At 40.8% G+C, this 20,751-nt stretch overlaps 1 protein-coding gene across 2 annotated transcripts in view; it reads right to left on the bottom strand.

Annotated features, from left to right (window-relative positions):
* The window catches only part of SNRK (SNF related kinase), a 42,203-nt gene extending 23,432 nt beyond the window's left edge, over nucleotides 1-18,771 (bottom strand). The window contains exons 1-3 of one of the 2 annotated variants that reach the window (XM_055804147.1): nucleotides 18,461-18,771; nucleotides 7,431-7,529; nucleotides 5,415-6,098 (exon numbers count right to left, since the gene is read on the bottom strand). In XM_055804147.1, coding sequence (XP_055660122.1) covers nucleotides 5,415-6,003 — 589 coding nt within the window. In that variant the 5' untranslated portion in view covers nucleotides 6,004-6,098; nucleotides 7,431-7,529; nucleotides 18,461-18,771. Of the gene's footprint in view, nucleotides 1-5,414; nucleotides 6,099-7,430; nucleotides 7,530-17,592; nucleotides 17,756-18,460 lie in introns of those variants that run through there. The other variant, XM_005242257.4, reaches the window with a different exon arrangement.
* Between the last annotated feature and the right edge of the window lie 1,980 nt (nucleotides 18,772-20,751).

Here is a 20,751-nt window from a genome sequence, read left to right on the forward strand (position 1 = left end):
TGATTTTTCAAATCTGACTTTTTTTCAACGTTGTGAGAGACACAGCACAGCCATACACAAAGTACTCGCATCAATTCTTCGGTTTTGCTTCAAAAAGCATTTGAAGCTGAGAAGTAAAGCACACAATTCTTCTAAAAATGCACTGGCAACGATACTCGATTAATTTCAGTCACATGAGTTTCTCTTACATGGAAGGTGAAGATAAGTGAGCTAGGCTGAGTTGATCTAACCTAAACTTGCTAACACAAAAGAGGGGCAGGTCCAGCCACCCTCCCCCTGAACCCAAGCTGCATGCTCCCTTCACAGCAGCTACACCGCTGAATGCTAAGGGAACAAACAGCTCTGCTAACCTGGCAGAAGTTATGCCTGCAGAAAAGTTAACAGTTTTCTGTCAAGTTAGCTGATCAGGTCATCAAACTGCCAGCCAGCCATGCAACAGTGCAGCACACGAGAAGGGGCAGCTCTGCACTAACGCAAGCAAAAAGGAAGGGGAAGATGTCTTATGCTGGAAGCAGCTAAGTGTTACGCTTTTTGCCTTCTGCTAAACCCTTATATCTCCAAGCTCATTTGACAATATAATTATATCTAAAGTGTTGCAATAGAACATTAAAAAGGGGCTTTTCAGAACAAAACAATCAGTGAAAAGCTTTTGTAGGACTTCTTGCTTTTCATTTCTGTCAAATTTGGCTATAATCTTACTTTGAGTATACTGAAACTCCAAAATGAATCATTTAGCATACCTGACAGCAATATTATGTATTGTTTGCAAGTATCTTACCACTTGTTCTTTTAACTCGAGTCTGTCAAATCTTATATTCAGCTTTTTCATCATGTAAAAGGTTACTGTATATACCCACTGGCCATTGTGTTTACATTAGTGATTCAGTTTGTGAATAAAGTGCTATGCACATGCAGAAACACCAAATCTAGCTCCACACAGGCCATATAGGGTTGGTCACCTGGTCATCACTTAGCTATGCTCAAGCACCTGGTAAACGTGGCTGAAGCTTTGAACAACCACACTTCAGCAACAGTGTATGCAAGTAAGAAGCCCTTGCAAATGCTTGAATGCAAACCCAAATAGAAAACAAAAGAATTTGAGATCATTCCAACAGAGATGAAGTGGGTCTAAAAGCAGTATCATGATCTCAGGAAAGCGAAAGCTATGTATGGGCAAATTCCGTTTCCTTTAATAATCAAAAATTTATGACTGGATATTGAATACATACATTCATTATTATCTTACATTATTAGCATAGGATATCCAGGTCTGAGTTCTGCAAGAAAGCCAGCATCTAACTACTAAAGCAATGGATGTTATCCAAGTGGTTGGCCTCTGCAACTTCCAAGGCGGCAGCAAGTTGGGTTTGAACTACAAATTGCCCATTGAATAGCACTGAGCTACAGTAACCATAATATTCTTGTTAGGCATGTGCTAAATAACTGTGACAACGCTAAATTAACTGTGTGTTAATTGTGTATTACAGTACCGTTCTACAGGCCTGTGCTCAACTGTGCTATATAGACAATCCCAGTCTTACAATCTGAATTTGCCCATTATTCATCCCCAGAGGGATGAATTTCCTCTGCGAATATTTCCATGCATCTATGAAATCACATACAGAATACCCGACTACAGTAACAAAAGCCTATCAGAAGTGTCAATGTCCTCCAGAATTACTGTAGCCTACACAGCACTTAATACTTTGTAGATATCCCAAGCAGTTAAAACAGAACTTGTTTTCCTCTGAAAAAATCAACTAATCTGAAAAACTGTAATTCAACTTTATCACCTAGGAAAGAGGTGATTTCTATTTATTTAACGATCCAATCTCTGTTGATGCTGGTATAGCAAAAGGAAAAGTACGACCAGAAGCATGCTTTATTCTTTCTCATCTGTAGTTACCCACTTTTGAATACTGCCAGAGTTCACTGGATTACACCACTGCTCTAGACAGAACTCTGTCTATCTAAAATATGTCCACTTGATTTATGAAATGAACTTTCTGTGCAACAACAGTACTCTCACTTTCCTCCAACTAGAACAAGTTTTAATTAAGTGTGAAAAAAACCTGGGAAACTGCAAGCAACAGAACTTCCCATTATCTAACTCAGCTTTTTGAAAAGCCCTGGGAACATATGATCATTGCTTAATATTCCTCTTGCATCATTTTAACAACAGCCTTAAACACAAAAGGAAATGAGAGACTTAATTTAACTAGTCTCTTTTCAAGTGCGAAAACTTTTAAGTAGCATCACAAAGGGGAGATTAATCCCTAAACTAGCTGAAAGTTTCATAAAGCAAGATTTTCCATTATATTTATTAAGCATACAACTTATTAAAAGACTTGCCCCAAATATTTCAGCCCTTTGTAGCAAGAAAATTTAAAGTCTTTTTCCTTTACATGCTCATTCTAATGTTATTCGTAAGACATCAGAAAAACCATGTCTGTGGCAAAGGTCTTTGGAAAAAAATGCAAAACACATCATATACCTTGGTCAATTTGTCTCCCAAACACTTTTATGAATATAACAATAATTCTGGATAAGTGAAAATGGGTGTGTGGGGGGTTACATATTATGACAAATGGAAGATATGCTCACAAAGGGGCAGGACCACGTAGTTGCACTGGAGAAAGCATGACCTCCTTTCTCCTAAGCAACTAGCTTTTAGGTTGATTCAGCTATAATGTAATTTCATCCTAACTGGCAAAATCTCTTTGCCATTGTCAGTCAGAGTTATTGCAATATTAATAGCCCTATTCAGCCAACAGCTGAATGAGTTCACAGCACTTCATCACTATTTCAGGTTATATATATACACCTTGCACATTACTAGCATGAAAATGTAACTGATGTAATTTCTCCTCTTTTGAAAATGTCCACTTTGAATTTATACATACTTCCAGCCCACAAGTATGACCTCATCTTAGCGTGAAAGTTTGTCTCTAAAGGTTAAGAAAGGTTTGCACAAGCTGATTTCTCAGTTGCATAATTACCTGGTTAATGATAAATTTCCTAAACTTATATTCTTCTCACATTTTACATTTAAGACTCCATTTGGGGGAAGGAGGGCTTTAAAGCAGCACTCTTTTTTTTAGTTTTTTTTCCCCCCCACAATCTTTGCATTTAAAATACACAGATAAGTCATATATAGAAGCTTTACATAGTGTTATCTTACCTTTTTACCCACAGTTAGAAAAGGAAAATCAAGACTCTTCCAGGTCATTATTGGCAACTCGTAGTAAACTGATATTTTTATTCTGTAGCTACTGTACTGACAGAGATTTTGTAATGCATTACAAAGTGTTGAAAACTGTGCCACTGAAGAACTTAGAATACAAGCACTGCAATCTAGCATTTAGGACAGAATTTCTAGTATCCAGTAACTGAGACAGTATACTGGGAAATAAGTAAGCAAAACCTAACCACTGATGTGTATTTAAATATTCTCAGAAATACAACTAGCATCCTTAAACATTAGCTAGATGAAATTATTTTTTCTAGTTTTTCTGCTGTTCACCTCAATCCACTTTATATTTGCTAGATGCCCTCTATGAATCCGTTCAACCATTTCCTTCTAGTACTATTCAGAAGTTCACCTACCTGTTTACAAAGTCCTCTAAGAAACATTTTATGTCACGCCACCATTCTTACATTTATCATTAGGAGGCCCAAAGTGCGCTTTTTAAACTATGCTCCTAATGCACTCCCTTCCCCCAATCATTAATACCCATACACCTTCTTTCTCCCAAGCATCTTCAGTTAGGCAGCAATATCAAAACTTTGGGTTTTGCTCATCCTCCAAAATTTGACTGCTATTCCATTTTTCAAGAAACAATTCACATAAGGCACTGTATAGAATATTTAACAAATGCACTTTTCCATCTAGTTTCAGAGGCCGGTGCAATCAGTTATACTCATGCTCCAGGAAATTCTCAAAATAATAAAAAAAAGCCGCCACAGAACACAGAACTCTGGAATTAGGATGTCTAGTTTGCCACTAATAAGACTAGAGCAACTCACCTAAAAAAGTCTCTAAATAATTTTGTCAATCATCACCGTAGCATCAACGTGGATTTGCAAAACCACAAACAGCACAGACATCTAAAATTCCTAGCTCTAGCAGACTTGAGAAAGTACTTTCAAGTACAGAAAGCCCATAGTAAAATATCTATTCAAACTCAGAAGCCATGAATTAACATTCAAATGTTTAAGCAAAGACCGTAAGATCTACAAGCCAAAAGTATTTGTATTAAAAATAATGCAGAAATTTTAGTTCAACAGTGTGAGGGAATACCTTGTCAGCATACAAAATTAGCTGGTTGTTTACCTTAGGAAAATTAGCAATAAATTGGACTCGCCAGTCTTACTTTAAACCATCACTACAGCCACTACTATAACCATAGCAACACACACACAGAGCGACAGAGTCCTAGTGGGTGTTAGGACAGTAAAAGCATTAGATACTGGGCACACAAGAACAAAAGGCACGTTGACTACAATAAGCTAATTTTGAAGCATCATTTGGAATTATACGTACCTAAATTTGTGGGAGAAGTGAGTTCTACCTCAACTAACAGATACAAGCAGTCTGTATGAGGACATTAATCAGTAACTCTATCAATGTTTACAGCTATTTAAAAAAAAAAACGTAAAACACACACCTCTAAGTTACTTCCAACATCTATGTAGTAGACTTAAAGACAGTAACAGAATTATCAGTAGTAGTCTGTCTAGCACACTCCTTTCCAGTCAGAAACATGCAGACTAATTTACACATTACTATTTTCTCTTACCTTTTGAGCAACTGGGAACTAAGCCCCCACTTTCAGTTCTCAGACAAGAAAAGGGCAGAGAAGGGTTAGAGGGAGTTAAAGCCTTCCTTAATTCCCTGTCTCCTCCTTCCACAGCCAAGCTAGTATTTACTAAAAACTGATTCCTACCACCTTGCCATAGAACATGTAAGCAGCCTGGGCTCACAACGTCATTCTTATATGGCTAAACTGAGCAAATAAAATCACTGGATGGTTGGACTTTTTTGCAGGGAGAGAGGGAGGGAGTGGCGATGGCAAAAATACATTAAAACCAGGCACTTCTCTGAAAAGAAGATGCATCCTCTAACAAAGTAAATACAAACATACACATTGCATTCACATTACTATTAATAGAAAAGTTTACGATGTATACAATTGCGTCATTTCATACGAAAAGAAATTTTAAGCATTTTTGAGAATGTTTTTAGTACCTCCTTCAAACACAGCTGCTCCAACATTAACTCACCCAGGTTATAATATTATTTCTTGCCAATTAGCTAGCTTCCACATATGGCATTATCTTGAAAGTGAAAACAGAGTGGCACAATATCACTGTACTGAAATTCAGATTACTGGTTGAATTCAAAGAGGACATACCCACTGCTGGTGCATCATATTCATCCCCAAGTAAAATTTCAGGAGCAGAATATGCAAGAGATCCACAGCTTGTGGTGAGCTTCTTTCCAGGCTGAAATTTGTTGCTGAAGCCAAAATCTGTCAATTTCACAAGTCCTTGTTTTTCAAAGAAGACCACATTCTCTGGCTTTAAGTCTCTGTGAACTACATGCAGTTTATGGCAGTAGGATATAGCATGTACTATTTGAGCAAAATATTTTTTTGCCAGATCCTCATTCAGACCTTCTTCATGTTTCATGATGTAATCAAACATATCTCCTCCATCACCAAGCTCTAAGATAAGATAAAGCTTAGTCTGGGTGTCAATCACTTCATACAGCCGTACTATATTGGGATGCTGCACTAATTTCATGCATCTGACTTCTTGAAAAAGATGTCCAGTGGCTAGAGTGTCCAGTTTGGTCTTGTCAATTACTTTCACTGCTACTTTTTCACCTGTAAAGACATGCCGAGCAAGTTTGACCACAGCAAAATGGCCTCTGCCCAAAGTTTTATCCAAGTCATACAATCCAGCAATTTTTCCATCATATCCTCGTTTGAAGCCTGCCATTCTGTTTCAGAAGTAAGCTCTTTGGAAACGTGATCTTTTCATATAAGAGTATCATCTGATGCAAATAAATAGTCCATTGTCACTGCCAAGCATATCTAAAAATAAAAAGACAAGATTATTTATTTGTATAAAAATAGGCAAAATTATCCTGTAGATCTCCTAAAGTTACATTGGCACATTATTACAGATAACTTATTAAATTCTTCAGGGCTTTTTGCCAAGGGTTTGATAAGCTATGCTGTGGTAACCAACACATTTCTGAAATCACATCATCAGTACACTTGAAGAAAGTGAATTTCAACAGTACAATCATGAAAATTTCTCTGAAATTCAGCGGCCTTCATATTCTTGAGTTAGAAACGTTGCAAGTAACACTTGAAGAAACCAGTGTTATAAGGATAGTTAAAACTGGCAAAGCTGAAATCTATACCTCTTCCGGCTACATCAGAAATCATCTGGGTAGCACAGAGTACTGACAAGAAGAACATGCTTGATTTATCTTCTTTTTAGCATATCCCTTCATGTTGCAGCATGAAACTGCCCAAATACAGAGTTCTGATGGCACGACTTTGGACTTTTACCTTCTTCCTTTTAACAGCTTCCTGTTCAGCAAAGCTTAGGCTGACATACAAGACTTAATTTTGTTACTCTAGTTTGAGCATTATCAATCAATACTGTAATTACAACAAATGAACAAAGCTTTACAGGCTGAAATGACACATATGGGTTGGATGTACTCCGTGCTAAATAAAGTGTCCTGTTAAATATTTTGACTGGAGTTATAAAAACTGGTGATAAAAAGTTTGCATGTAGGTTGCGTATGTCAGTCCTGGGAATGAGTCATGAGAAGGGGAAGAGTAGGAAGGAAGGGGACAGAACTCAAGAGTTCAGCTTATTTGTACTGTACTGCTGCTTACCAGTTAATTTGGCATTTAAGAACCAACTTACAAAACATCCATATTCAAACCTGTTTTTGAAGGTCTTATGTCCCATTGCCATTTTTTTCCACACACAAAACCTCCCAAGAACTTTTTCCTGCATTTTTAACTTCGATTGAGGTTTAAATAAAACTCTGTAGCTCTCAAAAAGCTAACCATTTCTCCCACTTTGAGTGCAAAGTAGCTAGAAATATGAAAATTAGATGGCTTATTGCCAACTCAACAAAATACAGAAACCAGAGCTCTATAGAATGTATTTTCGCAGTTTCAAAACTGAACTTCAAAAAGAAAATCTTTGAAAAGGAAGCTGGCAAACAAACAGCCCCTCACATTTCAACCTGAGAATAACTAATGTAAGCATTAGATTAAAAACACTGCCTGCTAAACAAGTTATTTCACAGGCAGTGAAACTAATGAACCTGGTTTCATATGGATTAAATCACAAGGTTGGGGGTCCTATGAGGATTCTCTGATGTTTAACAAGCTCACCTTACTGATTCTCTCAGCTGTAGCCATGGTACAATCTCTTCTCCATCCAGCTGTCTACTTCAACAAAGTCCGTGGGAATTCAGTTTGAGACCTCCACCCCTGTAAAATTTGAATGAAATCAATCAACCTTTGAAACCTCATAACTTAAGCAACAGGGTAATTAACAATCATATAAACACTGGGGTTTGGGTTTGTTTTTCTTCAAAGATAATAATCAAGCTTTGAAAAACTTCACTGGTTTTTGTGTTACTGTACCCTTTCATTCTGCTACTAAGCACTACGCTTCAGATGCTCTTCCAAAACTCACTCCACCTCACTAGACTATGCCATAGCATCAAAACCAGGGTTGGCATATCTGCTTCCCGACATATCCCATACTGCTCTTACAAAGTCTCCCCTGCCACTCCCAATTAACCATATAATACCATCCCATCCTTACTCCAGAAAGTACAAAACCGGATTAAAGCATGCTATGTTAAACCAAACGCCCATGTCAAACTCTCCCCTACCCAGTAAGTACCCATTAGAGGATGCATAGGGAAAAACACAGTACAACAGCAAACATAATAAATAATGAAACTCTCCTTATCTTTAAGAGATTCAAAACCTTCTTTACATCAGAGGGCAGTGGCTTTGTGTGTAGTAACACTTGGATTCCACCCCTCCCTGCGAAAAAGGGCAGGTGCTTTATTAAAGCATGTGAATTTTTAGTTTCAAGGACATACTGCAGCAAGAAGTTTAATAGCTTAACTACATACTGTGAGAAGAACCACTTCCTCTTGTTTGTTTTTCATCTCCTGATAATTTGTGCATCTTCTCATTCACTGTCTGTTCCAAAACGAACTATCATACTCTGTTTATCTTGCCTCAAGCAACTCGGTTTTAGCTTCCTCCCTTCAGTTCAATCTTATTCCAGTCCTAGTCACTCCTTTTACAAAGGTTATTCCACAGGCTTTACCATTCTCACATTTCTCTACACATCTTCTGGTTTGTTCTATACTCCTTCCTTAGGCCAATTTGGTTTTGGTGGGAGTGTTTTTGCTACTAATGAGCACTGACATAATGTTATCATGTAATGCTTTATTAAAGTTGTATAACGTTCCATCATACTGACCTAACCCCCCAAATGCAGGCTAATGAAAAAAAGTCCATACACACACATAAACCGCCTAACCTTAACCTGTACAAAGCAACAGGGGGAATATTGATCAGCTGTGCCCCATATGGTTGTGCGACTACTATCTCAATCTTAAAAGGACTGCAAGCATTTAAAAAAAAACAAACCACACAAACATGCTTTGTCGGGCAGCTGTCTCCACAGCACCCTAATCAGACTCTTCATTGCTTCTAGACCAAAGAAATAAAAGAAAAAGAAAAAAAATTAACTTTCTTGAACTGCCACTAGGACATCACCTGTCCTTACAAATCTGTTTTACTCGCAATGCATCCTATAGTCAATACATTTTGCTAAACTACTTAATAGTTTTAGAACACTTAAATTAAAAAAAAACCACAACATAAAAGTTGTATCAAAAAACAGCCAGCCAATCCCTATGCAGCTGAAGTTACTAACAGAACAAAATCCAGTGCTCAAATTTATAACAGAACATTTCTTTCTTGAATGTGAAGTCAAACCTCAATATTTATATCTTTGTTCGCACGAATTCATCACATCCTACAAATCTGGCCCAGATCATGGAACACCTTTACTCTGAGGGGGCATGGCTTTAAAAGAGATTTTATATTAAGTCTTTGGTGCAAAAACAACACCTGCAGACAGAGCTTTCTTAGTGCATGACAAAACCAGTTCTGTTACTGAAAGAGGTAAGGAAGATGGAGGTGAAAAAGCCTCAGACAACTTTGACTTAGCTTTTCTTTCTTAAATTCAAGAAGGTTCCATCCCTGGCAGAGCAAAAGGGAGAGAGAGCAAACCAGCCAGATGTTACATTTTTACATCTGAATTTAAGTAACCATAACACTCAGCAGTAAAAGATTTATACTAACTATTCTGTTCACTTGGCACGTTGTCAACCATCTTTGTACAAACTCAGTAAGTGATTTATCTCTAAATGACAGAATACACATAAACATCAATTTGTCAACAGAATTCCAGCAAAAATCAGTTACGCTTAAGCCTTGGAGAAATACATCAGACAGTAATCAATAGGATAAAAGCTTACAGAAATGGAAGATAAACTATGCTTAATAATTTTGCAGCACTATTAGCGGAAATAAAACTAATGCAGATTTATTAATAGTTTAACATGAAGTCTCCATAATAACAGACCAACAAACCTTCAATTCTGTTTTAAAATAGAACTTCAAAAATTAAGCTCCCACAGCTAAACACAAGGATCTTAGATGCACACATGGCTTTAAGTGAACACACCAATATTAAGAATCGTTCAGTAGTAGGAAATGGATGCAAAACTGTCATAGTGTATATAGATACAAGCTTTGATTATAATTTAAATGTGCTACCTGAAGGCTCACAATTGCTATATCAATACTTTTCACAATAGCTTCTTTTCTAGAGCAAGAAAGCAGAACTTTGAAAGCACAAGAATCAACTAAGTGCAGTTTCACAAGGTACCAGCAGCTTTCAAGCTGAAGCTTCGTTGTGACCCTTTTTCTTGCAACTGTCTCCTTAGTCACCTCAGTAAAACTTTTGCGGCTAACTAAAAATGGAACCACCTCAAACATCCAGATTTAACTATCTACTACCATTACACTCCAAAACAGGGTTAGTTTTAACAACAGATCATTTCATTGATCCAGTTTACAATGTGACATCTTGAACATTTTTACCAAACAAGAAGAGGTGCAAACTGCAGCACACAACAATCTAAATTTCAACCAGCCATACTTTGCCAGCAAGCCAAGCTACAGCCTAAGGAAAAACAGTTAAGGGACTGTTACATCACAGAAAATATTTCCCTGTCTTTTCATTCACATTACCTCAAGTCCTTTTGTAAGTTCAGTTTTCAGCATTACAGAGTTTGGGTCTTCTAGCTGGCAAGCTTACTAACCGTCAGTAGCATTTAATCCATGTGGCTAGGTACAGTTCTAAAACTGCAGTTTTCCCCTATACTAGAATTCAGCTACGCCCCCAATACTCATTTTATGCAATGTAGACATTTACCAGTAAATAGATTCAGAACAGATCCTTCCTTCCATAGAAGCTTGTATGTCCTATCCCACAACAGACTGCAAACAGCTTCTGTAATGGAGATCTGCAGAAGCTGTTTTGTAATATTGCATGCATCCTGTTAAGAAGCTTAGCAACAGTACTGTGATTCAACCATCTCTAAAAGATGGATGAATAGATCTCTAACAGATATGTTTAGAAAAACAGCATGTTTCAGAGACAATAATTTTTAAGCAATTAATCCTGTCCAGAAAGTTTCATTAGATTATACACTGCTTATAAGACCAGCCTAGTTCATCTTACCTTGCTATGTAGATTAACTTCTTTAGAAAATGAAGATTCAAGGTCCCATTTCAACAAAACATTGTACTACTATCAATGCAAAAACTTCCCTGCGTTACCAGGCTAACAGACATGAAAGCTGAAGTAATCTTCGCTGGGACTTGTCTGTCCACAGAGAGCTAACCATTCCTGTCCCCCCTCACGATAAACGGAGATTCAGTCAACACAGGTAAGAGTCTGTGATAAAACAAATTGCACCCTAAAGCAGATAGCTAAATACATCCAATGAATCATTGCTTAAAAGTACACATTTTCATTTTCTGTAACAGGAGTTTAGGATGACTAGTTCAGCAGATGCACACATTGCACACAACCACAAGACAGATTAAGTACGTTTCACCCTGTTTCTCCTTTTGCTCTCTCATCTCAGATAAATAATTGGTATAGATGCTGTTATTTATTTACTACATAATTATATGTTGACAGTAAGACTTATTTTGCTAGTCTTCCTAGAAACTGTAAAACAAGATTTGACATAAACTGACCAGAGATCCAGAAGAATTTTTTTTATTCTAAAAACAATTTGTACAAATCATTAGAATCTGAGAGCAGACTGAAGGAAACAACTCAGCATACAAACTGCGCAAGTATAATTTTTCAACATTTTTTCCAGTATTTCCTGTAATTTATCTGCCACCCTACTGTAAGATACCTTCACAGCCTAACCTGCAAGCCTTTAAAAACAGTCAATCTTTGTTACTGTATGAGCCACTACTTACATGGGATGATGTTACACCTTCACCAGTGTACCAATCTGCTTTTCCCCGAGTGGGTTTTCTGTCAGCTTTCCTTTTATATAAGGGAAAGCCAACATGCCAGAAACAGGTACAAAATGTTGCAAGAGTGAAGCCTGAAGAACATACACACTTAATGCATACCACATGCTCTGAAAACTACTCATGATGCAATTCTTTCAGAGTATATGAAACTTTTTAAGCTTCATACTACCCAATACTCCTTGAATATTTGAGACTCAATAGGGGACTTGGGATCTTAAGTACCTGTATTCTCCTTTTGTTTCCGCACATGGGTGTCACAGTCCAGCAAAGCCCCTCCTCTACAGCCAAAGACTTTGCAGATGCAGCATTTGGGGGAGGCAGGGGTGGACAGAAGACAATGTACAGGGGCAGCAGTGTTACAACTCAGGCCTTACATACACAATGCTATCTAATGCGTTATTTTCCACATTACATCATGGCACTACAGCATCTTCCCCCTCACTGAGGACAAATCCCATAAACTCTCCTGCTCCTGGTGAATTCCACAATAAAACACTACAGTAGATTTTTGAAGGTGTACATGCACTTCTTTTATTTTCCTATCATCTCACACAGCATCAGCATCCACCTCGTACAGCATTACCAAAACGTCACAATGTATCAGAAAGTCTCTCTACCATTCAGCATGGCTAAGCCTAAAATTATGAAGACAAAAAGTTATCAAGTAGCTCTATGTTCCAAACAAAAAGAATTAATCTGAAAAATTTAATTTTATCCCTTGGTTTTAAATAGTCTTCAGAATTTTGCTCTGAAAAAAAACAAGAACTGCCAATTGCTGATACAATTTTGCCATTAAATATAAGAGAAGCCTGTAGTGAAATGTTAGTGTTTCATTAGTTTAGAATGTATTGCAGGCATCAGAGCTACTGGTGCCTAGCCTTAACTCCTCTTAGAATCCAGAAATAAAACCAAAATGCTAACAAGAATGCTTCAACTCTAAGGTCCACTCTTCAGTGAACAGCCAGCAGCAGAAATATTTGGCAGGCCAATAAATTTAATGAAACATTGCTCCTGGACCTATAAACAAAAAAGTTGGGGGGTGGGGTGTAGTATTTTAGTTTTGAGACGAAATTAAAGTTACTAATGTTATTTTGTAACAGAAAATTATGAGAACCTGCATGACCTGAGATCTAAGAGCGAGACTTTGAAGCAGCTCTGATGTATAAGAAAAATTGAACTTATCCTGAATTGCACATCATATTTGTTATCTCAATTAAAGAATACTTTTATTTATTAGACAAGAAATTCCCAAACTTTTAGACTTATGGATTGCTGTCCACCATCTTATTTTCTAAAGATTAGTACAGTCACATCAGGCATGGAAAGTTTTAAGCTTTCCTCTTCCACATGGTTTTGCAAAGCTCTGGTGAGTGGTTTGCAGAATGCTAGCAAAGAGCAGACGAAAATTTAGGAACTGTGTTGTAGAAACCCCACTAGACAGTTGATAGCTTTGCAAGAATCATCTTCAATACAGACAAGTGAAAAAAAGTCACTGGATCTGAACTGGTCCTTCAAGGCCCCTCACTTTAAAAGTCAAGTTTCCTTTTTCTTTCACTAAAAGCAGGTGAATGAGGGGAGAAAAATACAGACAGCAAAGTAGGTAGATATTGCAAAGCAACAGCAAGATAGTAGCAGTAATAGCAAGATTGTGATTACAGACTACACACCAAAGCTATTAAGAGGACAGATGTGCCAAACTACGCTCCACTGACAAACCCATCATTAGTAGTCACTGGCATTGATTCCAACTGCCTCTAGTTGTGAAATGTGCTAAAAGCCCAAGATACTTTCATAACCATGCTAATAATCACTGGAGTTCACAAGGCACTTTCCATTCTAAGAGGAGGCATACACAAGACAAACATGATCTGCATCTGAGAACTCCACTTAAAGCCCTCCAACCAGCCACAGCTCCAAAAGCAATTAATTTCACATTGTCTCCATTTTCCTCTTGTGCCTACTCCCAAAGTCCAGTATCTAGCTAAACAAATTAAAAAAAAGTAATACAAGCAGACAACATCACCCCCCTGTTCACATACCAGATGCTTCAGCAATACACCACTTAAGATCTAAAGTTGTTCTTATAGTATTACCACAGATTAAGAGAAGAACAAATATCCCAAATGGCCACGCCCCTTAAATTATCTTCTTGCACAGTAGTACACAATAACATGTTTTAAAAAGGACTTGCTCCAAATTTTGTGATTTCTGCCAGTATTTTCTTTTTGTACCTGCAAATCAGTTAGAAAACTTTGTTCAGACCCCGTGATGCCTTTAAATAATAAAAAAATTAGTTTAAATTTAAATGATCGCATTTTGCAGTTTCCACCAAAAGAAAAAATTCTCCTCAGCTACAGGAAATTAGCACGGGTGTTTCAGTTATACACATTCATAAACCTAACCAGTCAAGCTCTGATACCAAAGAAGTCTGCAGATTACAGAAACCAACAAGCTTTACAGTCAATTGACTTATAAGCAACAGAGATAATGGTAGCTGGACTGCCTCGCCCAAACTTACACTTTTCCAAGCTTGATAAGCAGTATCCAAGTAGCTGCCTGAAGGCTTTAATATTCCAAATCTCATCACATTGTCCCTTTTTGTGTGTGTGTGTGTCCCCAAGTAACTAGGAACATGAAACTGATGAAGAAATACTTTGCATATCAGACAGAAGTCATATCATTGTGATTCATGACAGTATCGCTATCTTTTAGATGGGATACTACATCTTTATTTCCAGAACACCTACTGCAGGAACTCTGCAGAAAACAGACAAGTCTGACTATTCCACCAGTCTGGACTCCTTTAGAGGAAGCACTTCACCTACTCCATGTTCATGAATTCTCAGAATTGTTTCACCTTTTTAAAAAAATCTACTTATTAACATCACCCCATAATTTTCTCATGCCAGACCACATAGCGAAGACCCCTAACAGGAGCATTCCATGATTAATCAATAAACACTTCAGTGTGGCTTAACGTTTCAGAAAGTTACCACTGTTGTGATACCTAACACAACCTTTGCCGTGTAAATTCAGAATGAAACATAATTTTTATTCTGTATCAAGGGAGCATCAAACACTAGCTCAAATGTGAGTATTCAGTTGCAAATATGTGTACATACTCTTAGTACCTATTACAAACTATAATAATCTCTATCAAATGTCTTAAGAACTATCCCTGAACTTAGATATCACATCGCTTCACCCATTTAGCAATACATGTGGTAACATAAAACTTAAGTAACTGAATTGACTTACATTGCCTCTGACATACTGACATTTTCTATTTAGGAAGCCTTAAGAAACAGACTAACCCCAACCTATAGTAACTCAGTTTCAATACTTTATCCTCATTTATAGAATCCTAAATTAGTTAGGAACTGGCAGACACTTGAAATTCACCACACTTCAACATGAACTAAAATTATAAAAGTCTAGACTATCATCTCTCAAATAAAGTTGATTAAGTCCAGTCAGTAATCAGATAGAAGACTGCTGCAGAAGTCACAGAACAGTATATGAAGAGGGAAAAATCAGTCTGTCAAACTCAGTGCAACACTCATGTCCCAACACTGTTGTAGAAGACCACTGTGCAGCTGAGAGATCAGCTTCTCAGAAAGTGAACATGCTCTGTTTTGTATTTCACAAGTGTAAAAACTACACAGCCCTTTTTCCTCATTAAGTTCTTAACATTGGTGACTTAATCAACTTAGGTGTACTAGAACTCTGCTAGGGTAAGCTATCCCAGAATTGTAAGTGTATATACAGTTTTTCAAATCCTCCTAAGCTCTTACATAATACTGTTATGTGTATTAAAACAATAGCTACTTTACATTATTACAGAAGCTGTAGCTTTCCAGTTAAGTGCTTGAAAGCAGTGTGACAAGGAAGATGTGCAGAACCCCACAGGTTACTAGAGTTAAGAGCTTATGCAATTTAATGGTACTATATTCATCATATACTGCAGTTCAGCCCTATATACAAAACGAACCATGTTTCGCTGGTTTCTTATTTTAAGACATAATTAAAACCCACTATTAAGTAGGAATGTACATAAGTTCATCAAGAAGTTTTATAGCTACAGCATTTCAGTGATTTTTTGAAAGCGGACAAAAATCCAAGAAAAGTAGTGCATTATTTCATGACAGACACATTCTGAGGAAAAAAAGGTAGCTGCACCAGGATACTGCGCCCTTGAAAGCAAGGCAGGCAAAGCAAGACAAAGGCATTAGTTTGGCATTACAGTCACTAGTGGGATAAAAAGAACAACAATACACTGAAGGCGTTAGACTGCAAAAGAGTTATTCAAAGGTGGTATTGAAGGCAGTGAGTTAAAGTCTTAGATCAGGTTGGTCAGAACAGTGCACGAGGAAGATGACTACTGCAAGTAGAATATCTGCAGTAGCATATTAACATGCGTACTCTTAACATTCTATTTGTTTAAAATAATCAGAAAGCAGACGATGTATTTACAGTGCAACCACCCACACCACAGGGGAATATCAGTTCTCATAGCAAGATGATTCAAGAACAGCAGTACACCACACAAATTTCAGTATCCAAAACTCAATCTCTACTCGAAAAAAACCCACGACACAACAGTTTATCACTAAGGCCTCTTAAGATGTTATCTTCCCTTTTCCCAGTTTTTGTTGGAAGCCTCAGCTGTGGAACGCAAAGATTCTCTCAGAGCCAGATGAACGTGCTGTCTTAGATGATACCTTGCTTAGCTGGCACTACTCCAGCATTCAGGTTAGCTTCTTTTCCCAACCACTTGAAAAATCATGCCATCATTCTACCACTTTTCTGGTCATCGAGAATATTCAGGAAAAATGCAAAAGACTGGACTTCCTCTCCTTTGCTTTTATTGTTAAGTCCTCAAATCTGGACGTTTTCATGCTCTAGAAGAAAAATGTGCAGATACTAGTCTATTTAAGTTCACATTTCAACATGTTCCACAACTTAAAATTTGATTGCAATATATAGCAATGACTGTTAGCTTTGTAAGTTTCTTTCGGATTCTTTCTTTCTAAGGATTAGCAATAGTACAAAAATAACCTCCAGCCAAATTACCACTTTCTGTGATATACTACCAAAAAAACCCCACCACTGATTAACTCAATTCCTAATGGTGCACGCCTTGCAAAAACTGCTTAATTCCAACATAATGAACATTTGCTTGTAAACACTTCTATATAGATTTCATTTTGCTGAGATTCATTAAACTGGTCCTTTCCCAGAGCCTGAAGATCTAAACATATCCATAACAAACAACTCCAAAAAGCAGCCTATATGACTAAGTAGTGACTGCACTACAGAGGGCAGGCGTAAGCAGATTTGCATGCAATTCATTCATGCTAGATGGCTGTAAATCACACAATACACTTCAGCTGCTCCAGGAACTGTAATGGTACCATTGAGGAAACCACTTCTTTGCATATCTGCTCTTAACAAGCTTTTGAAAGCAACCCGATCAGTAAGAAACTCTCTATGCACAAGCAAAAACTCAAAGCTTTTTATAAGCCCACGTCAAGCTTTCTCCTTCACAGGTGTTCCAGCATTCCTTACCAATAAAAACATCCAATCTGAAAATGGGTCACATTTGTCACCAACCGTCCTCTGGCCAATGTAGGCTTTTTCCCTAGTGGATGTTCTCCAATAGTTTATTCAGTCTACTCATTAAAAAAAAAAAAAAAAACCCAAAAAAAAACAGAACAAAAAACCACCAACGACCAAACCCAACCACACGTATCTGTCCTTCAGCTATTACCAATACCGTATATCAACCAAAACAGCTTTAAAAGTAACGTTCCATCAACTTAACCAGTGGAGTACCATCTGGGTGCCAAAACCCACCTCGCAAAAAGCACGGAGACCTCTAAGCTGGACTTACCTACTTATCTGACCGATTTCTATAGTAACGCAAAGGCGGTAAATTCGTTGCAGCAAGCGTACTGCCAGAAGCAATGCGCGTATTGACAAAGAAGAAGGGGCACCAGTGCCCCCCGGCTCCGTCGGGGACACGCTCCCGCTGCGAGCGGTGCCCCAGCTCGCACGCTAAGCGAACCTGTTGGCTCCGCACACGGGCCGAGGGGCAAGATGCACCGTCATTCCCCCAGCGCGCACCCGTGACCGGACCGACTCCCGAACCGGAGGGCTTCGCCTGGCTTGTTTATCCCTTTCCCCAAGCGACAGAACACACGAGGCGGAGCCGGCGAGGGCAGCGCGGTGGCGGAGGGGCGAACGCGCCGCCGCTTCTCCCGCGGTGACCCTGCAGGGCGGCCGCCGAGGGCACGCGGCCGGGCAGGCGCGCACGGGCACCGCCACGCGCGGGGTCAGGTGTCAGCCGCGCGGCGGGGAGCCGGTCACACGCGCGGCTGCCGCGGGGCCGCATCGCACGGACAGCGCCTGGGCGGGGGAGAGGGCCGGGCGTGGGGCACGCCGGGCTCTGCCGCCCGGGGGGCGCGGGAGGCTCCCGCCGGGAGCCCGCCGTCCCCGCAGTAGCACCCGCTCCTCCCCTCCCCCCAGATCCCGCTCCTCCAGCCCCAGGCGGCACCGACACACCGACCTTCGGCGGCCGGGAAAGGTCCTCCCGCCGCCGCCTCCTGGGCCGAGGCCGCCATTGGGCCGGCCGAGCGGAGCTCGGCGGGCGAGGCCGGCTCCGGGAGAAACGGAAAGGCGAAGGCAAGGGAGGAAGGGAACCCACCACACCCCACCGGGCCGGCCCCGTCCTCACCGGCCCAACCCCGCCGGCAACTTACTGCTTGCAGCAGCGGCGTCTCCTCGGGCCGCCGCGCCCCGCGCCGCCCCCTGCATGGGCAGCGCCCGTCGCGACTGCCCTCGGGAGCGGCGGCGGGGCCGGGGGGCGCGGCGGGAAGGGAGAGAGAGGGCCGAAGGCGCCAGCGGGAGCGGCGGGGACACCTCGACCGGGCGGCAGGGGCTGCGGCGGCGGCTGCCCCGCACCTGGCTGGCCGGCCGGCTGACTGGCTTGCTGCTGCTCCGCCGGGCCCTGCCGCTGCGGCGGCTCCCAGACGCAACTGACAACAACGGCCGCGGCGGCTCGCGGAGAGCCGTTGGGGTGGGGGGGGAGGGGGCGGGGGCGAGGCGGAGCGAAGGACACCCGCGCGAACCCGCGAGGAGGGCAGCGCTGCGCCTGCGCGGGGGGAGGCCGCGCCATTGCCGTCACGGCGGGCCAATGGCGGGGGGGGAACGCGCCCGCGACGGCGGGGCGGGGCAGAGAGCGGCGGGGGGGGCCGCGGAAGGGGGGAAGCCGCCTGAGGGGAGGGCAGGATGGGGCAGTTGAGGGCAGGGGGGCGGCTCGGCGGCACTCGGGGGCAGGCCTTGCTCCCGTTCCTGACCGCGCTGGGCTGCGGCTTCCTAAAGGTCCTGAGCAAAGCGCCCCGGAGCAGGCAGGAATGAGGGGGGAGGTCGAGGCGTAGAAGGTCTGAGCCGAGGGCGAAGCCCGCGGGCCCGCCCGGCTGGCGGCCGTTCTGCTGCCAGTTGGCCGCCCGCTCCCTCCGGAGGGCATGCTGGGCTAGAGGGCTAGTGAGCGTGGTGAAATGGCCACGCCTGTAATTCCCGCCTGGTCCGATCGCACGGGAAGGGGGTAGAAATAATAGCGTGTTAATGAGAGCGTGGAGGTGGCGCCCCCTGTGTGCTGGGCAGCTGGCCTAGGTGGCGATGGCGAGCGGGCCGCCTGGCACGCTGCCGTTGGGGTCCCCTGTGGTGGGGGGGACAGCGTCGGCGTGGATGGTGGAGGTCGGCTGGAAGTAGGGATAATGAAAGGGGAGGGTGACGCTGAGGCTAGTAGGAGAAAATAGGCCAGGGGATACACCTGGCAGGTGTTTCAGAGGCAGACAGCTGTACATGTAATGAGGGTGAGGGAAAAACCTTGAACGACTGTACTACAGAAGAGTTAGGGCTCCTGTGTGCTAAGGGGTATGAGCAAAGTGGTTGCTGCGAGCATCAGAAATAATGCAAGACTTTCCTCCAAAGATCAAGGAAATTAAATTTTTGAATAGCAGGGAAAGGAAAGACTTAAAATTGGCACTTTGGAAAGTGCCCTTGTTTTTTGTTTTTTGTTTTTCAAATAGAACTAGCCAATCAAGATATGTGGAGAGAGAAGACAAAACCACATTGTAGTGAAGCCCAGTTTTAGGAAAATGTTTGATAAATGCTTTTTGGTTTTCCCCATGCTTTGACAAAATTCAGATGTCAGTCTTTTGTGAATAGCTTATATTACAATGTACATTAAAATAACTTGGAATTTCTCAGGTTGAAACCAATAATTTGTGAATAAACGAAACTGGAAAATACAGTTAACGAAATTACTAAAATAGTGTGATCATATGTAATAAAAAAGACCTCATGATTCCTATTTTAAAGTTTCAAAAGAGAAATAGAAAAAAATGCAAGATTTCAGGATGTGTTGATGCTGATCACTGCTTTCTAATGAGAATGAGAAATTCTTCATTTTGTTGTCATTTAGACCATTCACTAGGCCTGATGCTCCACTCTTAGACCAATTTGAAATCAATAAAACACAACTGATTGCTAAATTTACAAGATGGATCTGATGTAAGAGATTGCAATAAATTCACCTCTGGCTGCCTGATTATCACTGCCTTCTCAAGCCTGAATTTGCACCACTGTGCAGCAGACACTACTTGGATTTCTGAGCCTACTATGATCAGATGATGCCAAATATTTATTGTTCTGTAAAACATAAGTCCACATTCTGTCTCTAGTTAATAATAGCTAAGACTTCCAGTTGTTCTTCTGTTTGAGTTTTATTTGCATGTTAGAGAAGGCACACCTTGCAAATACCATATAGGTACGAAAGTTGTGATGATGCTTCAGTTCAGGGCTAGTAAGCCTCTCCTTGCAAAATATTTTGGCCTAAAGGACTTGTTTCTGTTTGCCAGAAATCACATTATCTGTTGCACTGCCACATAGGGCGTCACACTGAGATGTGCTCAACCATTCAGTCTGTTTGCATGTGTATTTGCTTATGTGAGAGAACAGGTGGGTGTGAAAGGATACGTTTGCAAGG

Source organism: Falco peregrinus, chromosome 5 (assembly GCF_023634155.1).
Source record: "Falco peregrinus isolate bFalPer1 chromosome 5, bFalPer1.pri, whole genome shotgun sequence".
NCBI lineage: Eukaryota > Metazoa > Chordata > Aves > Falconiformes > Falconidae > Falco > Falco peregrinus.